General features: G+C 48.2%; 2 protein-coding genes across 2 annotated transcripts; one reads left to right on the plus strand and one right to left on the minus strand.

The window, feature by feature from the left end:
* Positions 1-2,669: 2,669 nt before the first annotated feature.
* Positions 2,670-6,153, plus strand: VFPPC_18519 (amidohydrolase domain-containing protein; the record flags this gene model as incomplete). Its single annotated transcript, XM_022430116.1, has 5 exons — positions 2,670-2,692; positions 3,017-3,631; positions 3,952-5,404; positions 5,457-5,506; positions 5,595-6,153. 5 exons carry the CDS (start codon positions 2,670-2,672, stop codon positions 6,151-6,153), a joined length of 2,700 nt encoding a protein of 899 aa, XP_022285649.1.
* A 915-nt stretch (positions 6,154-7,068) lies between these two features.
* VFPPC_12396 (hypothetical protein) lies at positions 7,069-7,537 on the minus strand (the record flags this gene model as incomplete). The annotated part of the gene is made up of 2 exons (XM_018290293.1): positions 7,069-7,300; positions 7,380-7,537. The coding sequence occupies 2 exons, from the start codon at positions 7,535-7,537 to the stop codon at positions 7,069-7,071; spliced, it is 390 nt and encodes a 129-aa protein (XP_018136380.1).

Raw genomic sequence — 7,537 nt, forward strand, 5'->3', positions numbered from 1 at the left:
CGTGATGGGCGGGAACAACCATCTGCCCTGCTGCCGAGAACATCCTCTCACATTCTGCAGACATTGATTGTATTGTGACAAAGTCGAGGGCCATTCGGGAGAGACGAGGGTATTGCAGGCGCTTCTCATGCCAATACGCTATCGGATCTCGCACAGTCTTGTCGGTGCTCTCATGGCTCGATTGCCATCGTTCGTATTCGTCGCCAATCGTGTCGTCGTCCAGTAGAGGCTCTGTCTGTATGGAGTCGATACGGGACTGTTCGCAATGCTCTTCGAAGGCATTGTAGTATTGCTTCTGTCGTTTTGCAACAGGCTCGTCATTTGAGGCCACCACAATATGGAAATCTCGATAGGACTCGTCCCACACTTCTTGAACTATCCTTTTTGCAGATCTGATCCAGTCGGGCTTATGTACCCAGGCCTGCTCGAACCATCCCCATCTGTATGCCGGGTGGAGTGCGAGGGCGGTATAATATATCGGTGTTGTGTCGAGAATAGTGTAATACTTGTCTAATTTCTCCCAGGCCATATTTATGCTGATCCTGAACTGTTCGGGGTCAGGAAAATCTTTTGCCATCGCCTTATATTTTTCGAGCTTGCCAAGCAGGAATTCAAACCCATTGATCACATCCCAAACGTTCCCATATGAACCAGTATAACCCCTCTTGCGTTTCCTGATTAAACCGTCGCCTTCTAGAGTCTTGACTGCATCTTCATAGTATCCAAGGATCGTCGCGAAGTGTTGAAGTACAGACCAATCGTTGGCCGTAAGTTGGTTCTCGTCTCTAAGGATTCGAGGCCGGACAGCCGACTTTTTCAACTGGCCAGTTCTTTTTGATGTATTCTCCTCCTCCCATTGGATTCGGAACTTCGCGACTAGCAGTTCGAAGTACCTTCGAAGTCTCAAGGCGCGGCGGATCATATAGAGCTGGGAAAGCCAGCGCGTATCGTTATCTAGCACTACCGAGACGGGGCTTTTTGACCGTATTTTCGGATCGTCCGATATGGATATGTCGTACTCTTGAAGTTCTTTCAATAGGTATGTCAGTCTGTCCGATCGATTAATATCTACGACGAAATTATGGAGCTTCCCAACCGGCCCTTTCTGTCGCCAAAGTTCGTATTCGGCTTCAGACAGCGCTTCTGCACCAGAAAGTTGTTCTTCGAACGCGTCTGTATCCTTCCCGAACAGTAGTGCCTTCGCAGACAGATTGACTATATGGCCGAAGCAGCGGCCTCGCCTTCGAGCGCCATTGAAGCCGAGCTTTTTGCCAATAGCCTCAAGTGCTGTGTCGTTGTTCTCGGCATTGTCAAGGGTAAAATACCCAATATTCTCCTCGATGCCAAAAGCCTCGATGGTATAAAGGACTTCTGTTGCAATGTTGTTCCCCGAATGTCTGCGGACTTCGGGGACCCCCAGAGCGACCTTGTGGGGCTTGCTATTCTCGTCCCTGAAGAAGCACACGATACCGTATAACGAGTGTCGATTCCGCGCCCTCCATCCGTCAAAGCTGACGTGTATTAAGCCGGGGCTCTTTCGCAGGGCTTCAATGACGCGCGCCTTGTGCTTTTTAAATTCGGAGTTGATGAGCGCGCGAACTGTGGTATCAGAGATGTTGGCGTTCGTGATCTTTGACTGCAGGGTTAAGGTATTCGAAGATATCCCGGAGTCTCTCATGTTCAACAACACTAAAGGGCTGATTCGTGTCGACTATCCACTCGATCAGGAGACGTTGAAAGTGATTTCGATTAAATCCGCGTATCATAGAGTTGGCAATCGCCTGTTCTCGAGGTCTTAAAGGGTCGAGCTTCCATATATCCACAATCGATCTTGGCCTCTTGCTCCCTGGCTTCTCCTCGGCTTTCTTTTGCAAGCCGGACTTTGTCTTGTTATCTGGTGCAGATATTCCGTGATCCTTGTATAAGTGATTCAGCGCATTCTGAAGGCCAATAGCAACGAAATTCTTAGGTCTGGGGTCGTTCTTCTGAATACACGGCTTGCAGACCCATCTGCGCTCGTCGTCATGTTGTATGTCGTATCCATATTCCCAAGCCCATGAGTAGTTGTCTTTGCTTCTTTCTGACCATACCCAACCCGGAAAATGTCCCCAAAGACGCGTATCGTACTTATCAGGAGTGGGCAATGTCGTCGGCGGCGGGGAGAACGGCGTCAATGAGCTCTCGGCAGAAGAAGCAGGCGTGGAAGGCACTGGGAGTTCGAAGTCAATTGGGACATCATCGATAGAAATTGGGGACGATTCTAGGAATTCCGAAGCGCTCATGGTCATAGTAAACATAAAGACATAATGTGAAAGTGTCACGGACTAACTCGTTGCCGTGCACCTGGGTTGATGGCAATGCTGATAACGCCACCAAATGAGGGTCTCACAACCAGCCCCTGAGCATTGACTGCCCAGTTAACCACCATAGTAGAGAGTCCACCCCTCGAGAACGTCTGCTCTCTCTTTTTTGTTAGCTGAATGAGCCGCGTGTCCCCTTACGGAACTTACTGGGGCCGACCGGCGACCCCTTACAGAAAAGAAGCGATGATACTTGTTGTAGATGGCCAGAAATAGGTGTTATGTGATGATCAAGCAGGTGCTAGCTAGCAGGAAGATATTTCAATAAACTAGGCATCAGCCATCGTTCCGCTACACGGCATTCAAAACATGGCAATACGGTTCCAAGATGGGTAAAAAGATGCCGAAGTCAATCAACCAAGGATCAACAGACGCACGACGCAGTAGCGGAGGCTCTACCTTAAGGCACTTTGGTTAGAATACAAATTACGGATGTAGAATAGGGGGAGGAAGCTGACTTGTCGTCTCGCCCGCAGCCGAACCTACCCTGAAGCTAAGTTCGAGATCAAATGTGCAGCCCTTTAACCATCAACAGTTACACTGAAATCAACTAAATCCACGTACACGAGAGGCCCAAATTTAGTTTAATTGATTAGTCAGGATTGTCCTGATTTAGTTGATTTAGTTGAGTGTAATACACTAAGTTGATCAACCAGTGTAAGTCGTGTAGTTGATTGGGTCTCTGCCCAAGTAAAGGCTCAATACCCTGGCAAATTCGGTTTCTTCGCGTCTCTACCCCTCCCGGACATCCAGGCGTCTTTGAAGGAAGTCGATTACTGCTTCAACAAGCTGGACCCGAAGCCGGATGGCGTCGTGTGGATGTCCAATTTCTACGGCATGTACTTTGGCGACCCAGACCTATTCCCAATCTACGAGGCGCTCAACAAGCTCAACGTGACAATCTTTGAGCATCCCACGACGCCATGCACTGAGTACAACCATTTGAAATATGACATCACCGCGGAAGCTCCAACAATCACGCAGAAGGAATGGCAGTCCCTCAATAGACCGGTGGCAACCAGACAATTTGCGGCGCCAACGCTCGACTTCCCTTTCGATACAGCTCGCACTTTCGCAGACCTATTCTACTCCCAAATACCAACCCGATTCTCACGCCTCAAATGGATCATCCCACATGCTGGCGGCGGCCTCATCCCCACTTTAGATCGGATAGTTGGGTACAGTACTCTATATCCCCACCTCAACTTGACGCGATCATCCATGATAGCGACACTCGCGAAAAGCTTCTACTTCGACCTTGCCGCAGGCTTGTCAGCAATATTAGCTTATCAATCAATATATTGATAACTATCAATATTTTCAAAATTATCAATATCAATGTTGTTCTTATCAATCAATACTTATCAATCAATATCATGTGACACCGCGAACTCGCGTTTTTCGCGTCTTTCCTGGCGCGTCTGAAGTTCTGCCTTTAGTCTCCTATCGTGTTCCTCAATCACCATAATTACTTCAAGCTTTTGCTATGGCTTCTGGAAATTTCTCCAATCGGTCTATAAGAAGCCCCTCTTCCTCCACGCCCTCCACTCCACAGACACTTAACTCCTAATGCATTCTCCTTCCTCAACAGCCGTCCTCCCAAACCTGACCGTGCTCGAGAAGACATCATCTTAAAACAAAGAAAAAGACGTGCTGAGGACGTCTGGGACCACTTTCGAAAGCCACAAGAGGACGAAGACAAGAGAGGAAAGGATGGACAGTCATTAATGTACTGCAAAATTTGCAATGGAAGGTGGTCTACTGCGATTACGACAAATGCACGTGGCCATCTTGCGAACAAGCATCAAATATACATTGAGGTTGCAGAGCCAAAGGGCAAGAAACCACGCCAATTAGCCCTCGATATCTCGTTTCAAAATGCTACACAGAAGCTAGCGGAAAGGGACAGTTTCGAGTTGAGAGAGAAGCTCCGCAACGCTATTGACAGGGACGCTTTTTATGAAGCACAGATCCAGCTCATTACTCGCCGCCGGATGGCATTTAATTGTGTTGAATGGGCTGAATATCAAGCACTCCTCATGTCTATTAACCCAGAAGTCGAAAGCCTCCTTGTCGAATCACATTCAAGCATCCCAATCCATATTGAGCGCAGCTTCCGCAAGCATTATGGAACCGTCAAGAGCCGGCTCCAAAATGCTAGGTCTCAAATTCACTATAGTATCGATCTCTGGAAATCACCAAACCGCAAATCATTCCTCGGCATTTGCGCACAATTCGTTGATAATGAGTACGTTCTTCGAAAGGCGCTGTTGGCACTTCTACAGTGGCGCTTTTCACATAGTGGTGAGACAATGGCAGCCCACATTCTTGATGCGATCAAAGCTTATGAGATTGCCGAAAATACTGGATATATTGTTGGGGATAATGCTTCAAGTAATGACACTTGTGTTGCGGCCATTGGAAGAGAGCTTATCAAACTGGGAATTGAATTTGATGGGAAGAAGCGCCGTATTCGTTGTTGTGGTCACATCATCAATCTCTCTCTTGAAGCCTTTCTTTTTGCAAGCACTGTCGAAGCACTCGAAGCTGCTATCGAGGCTGCAAAGGAAGAGGCAGACCTCACCATTGTAGAGGCATTACAAGAACAACTTCGAGAAAAGCAAGGTAAGAAAGGCAAGAAGAAACGACTGGGTGATGAGGCTGGATGGCAGTCAATCAGTGCACTCAGTAATCTCCATACTATCGCCGTCTTCATTCGCTCCTCATCGATCCTTTCAGATGAATGGGAGACCTTAGCCGGCAAAACGTTAGGCATTGATAATGTCACCCGATGGAATTCATGGTTTAATCTCATTAAAACAGCGGTTGAGAAGCAAGCAAAGTTGATGATCTTCTGTCAAAACCATCATAAAGAACTTGGACCAGCAGTTCTCTCGCCTCAAGATTGGGAGACTCTTAAAATTACTCTGGAGTTCTTACAGCCCTTCTCTCAAGCGACGCTTATTCAAGAGTCAAAATGGTCATCTCTTGATCAGGCACTCTGGACGATGGATGTACTGTTTAAGCATTACGAGCAAGCGAAGGTACGCTGTAACAAGTATTAACTCATTAGTATGTTGCTAATAGATAATACAGGCCAAGTACGCCCATAACTCCCATATAGTCAACTCCATCAATATGGGCTGGTACGTACTTGACAAGTATTACAAATGTTCTGACGAAGCTCCCGCCTACACTACTGCTCTCCTCCTCCACCCTATGCGCCGAAAAAAGTATATTGACCTTCATTGGGATCCATCTTGGTGTGGGCCAGCCCTCAGAGCAGCGAGGGAGGTCTGGGCAAAGTACAAAGATCTGCCACTTCAAGACAAATGCAAACCGGGGGGCGAACGACAGCCATGAGCTCTCAGAGTTTGACAAGCTTGCGCAAGAGCTTGATGTTACTGAGGATGACGGTGAGGATGAATTTGAGAAGTTCGTTACATCGTCGCCACATAAGATTACCTGCTCCCCTTTACAATGGTGGTGTAAAGAAGAACAGAGATTGGAGTACCCTCGTCTCCACAAAATGGCTATTGACATTCTCTCTATCCCGCCAATGTCAGACGAGGCAGAACGTGTCTTTTCAGGTGTTAGACGTACAATCTCTTGGGATAGGGCAAGGCTAGGCGCTTGGATTGTGGAGATGACAGAGCTTTTAGGGAATTGGAATAAGAATGATCTTATTCGAGTTCTGCATGTACTAACTGGCGAAGATGATGAAGTTATTAGCCTTTCAGAGACTGGCGGCAATGAAATTGACATCGTCGGCGGTGACAACTCGTCACAGTAATGAATACCTGGACAGCTGCAACTGTATCGTGATGGAGGCGAAAATCACTGGCTAATTATCAATAATTATCAATATCAATATCAATATTGGGTAAATCTTCGTTATCAATATCAATGCTGCCCTTATCAATCAATATTGATTGCTGACAAGCCTGCCTTGCCGGACCCTGGCCAGTCGACTCAGCTATTCCATCATTGCTGCGATGGGTTGACTATACACATATCATGTGGGGATCCGATATTCCGTTTACGCCTTTGGTGGCCGCCGCAGCGGGAATTTCCGCATTTGACGTGGATGTTGAGGCGGTTTTTGGCGACCAAAAGAAGGCTCAGGCTGTCAGACGTCGCAATGCGGGGAGGCTACTCGGGTAAAGGTATACGAGAGCTATTCAGGCGAGGGGGCTTGGTCAAGACATCCCTGCGTAAATCCCGGCTAACTTCCGAACCGAAACACGTTCTGACATCCCAGTACTCCGGCTTGGCTGTTTTAGGACAAGCGCGTTTCTGGTGCCTTGTCGGACCCCGGGCTGTACGTGTACCTTAGTAAGAACGGCTATCTATCCTTTGCACCATACAAATAAGGTACCTATTTGTGGCTTGACAGCGGCTGAGCCACAGCGCCCCCGTACGGAAGTCCCCGTAGCAAAGTGGTTGGACCCGCATAGCAATTGCCTTATTATTTACCACACTGCTTACAGCACCCCTAGTTCGGCATCCTAAACCCCGCGCTGGAATTGGCCACTAAAAGCGCCTCCCCCAACTTCTGAATGTGCCCAATTTTACGTTAAGAAATCAAACTCCAAAACTTTGCTCTAAACATCTCACAAACCCGCCGCCAGATCAACCTTTCGTTCCTCAAGGGCTCCTTTGAAAAATCGCTTCCGATTTTGTCACCTGTTGAAAGTCCTTTCGTTCCTCAAGGCTGACACATGCCAACAGTCCTGCCAGAAAGCTGCGAGGTCGATGCGACGGAATTTCTACCGCCAAGTCCCCACGAGTACTCGTTTCGGTCCTTTTCTGGCTGATATATGACTGGGTGGTGACGCTGTGGGTGGGCGACGAGTCTCCGACGCGGTTGTGCAAGTGGCTCCAACGCCACAAATCGTACGACAAATGAAACTTGAGTGTCGCGTTTATAAAAACGAGCGCTTCAGATTTGAACCGTCAGTCCTTCCCTTCATTCTTCAAAACTGTCCGGTACCTCACCATGCACGAGAGAAGGACAGCTGGCAGGAGAGTGGGCCAGCGCAGAGTAGCTGCTGTTGAATGCGAGCGTGCTTGGGGTTGTAACCCCAGGCCGCTCCGTAAGGGATGGTAATTGTGAGATTGGTTGTAGCTGTACACGGTTGCCCCACTTGTGCCCCAGGCTCAATGGTACCCCGCAT

The sequence above is a fragment of the Pochonia chlamydosporia genome, chromosome 3 (genome assembly GCF_001653235.2).
Source record: "Pochonia chlamydosporia 170 chromosome 3, whole genome shotgun sequence".
NCBI lineage: Eukaryota > Fungi > Ascomycota > Sordariomycetes > Hypocreales > Clavicipitaceae > Pochonia > Pochonia chlamydosporia.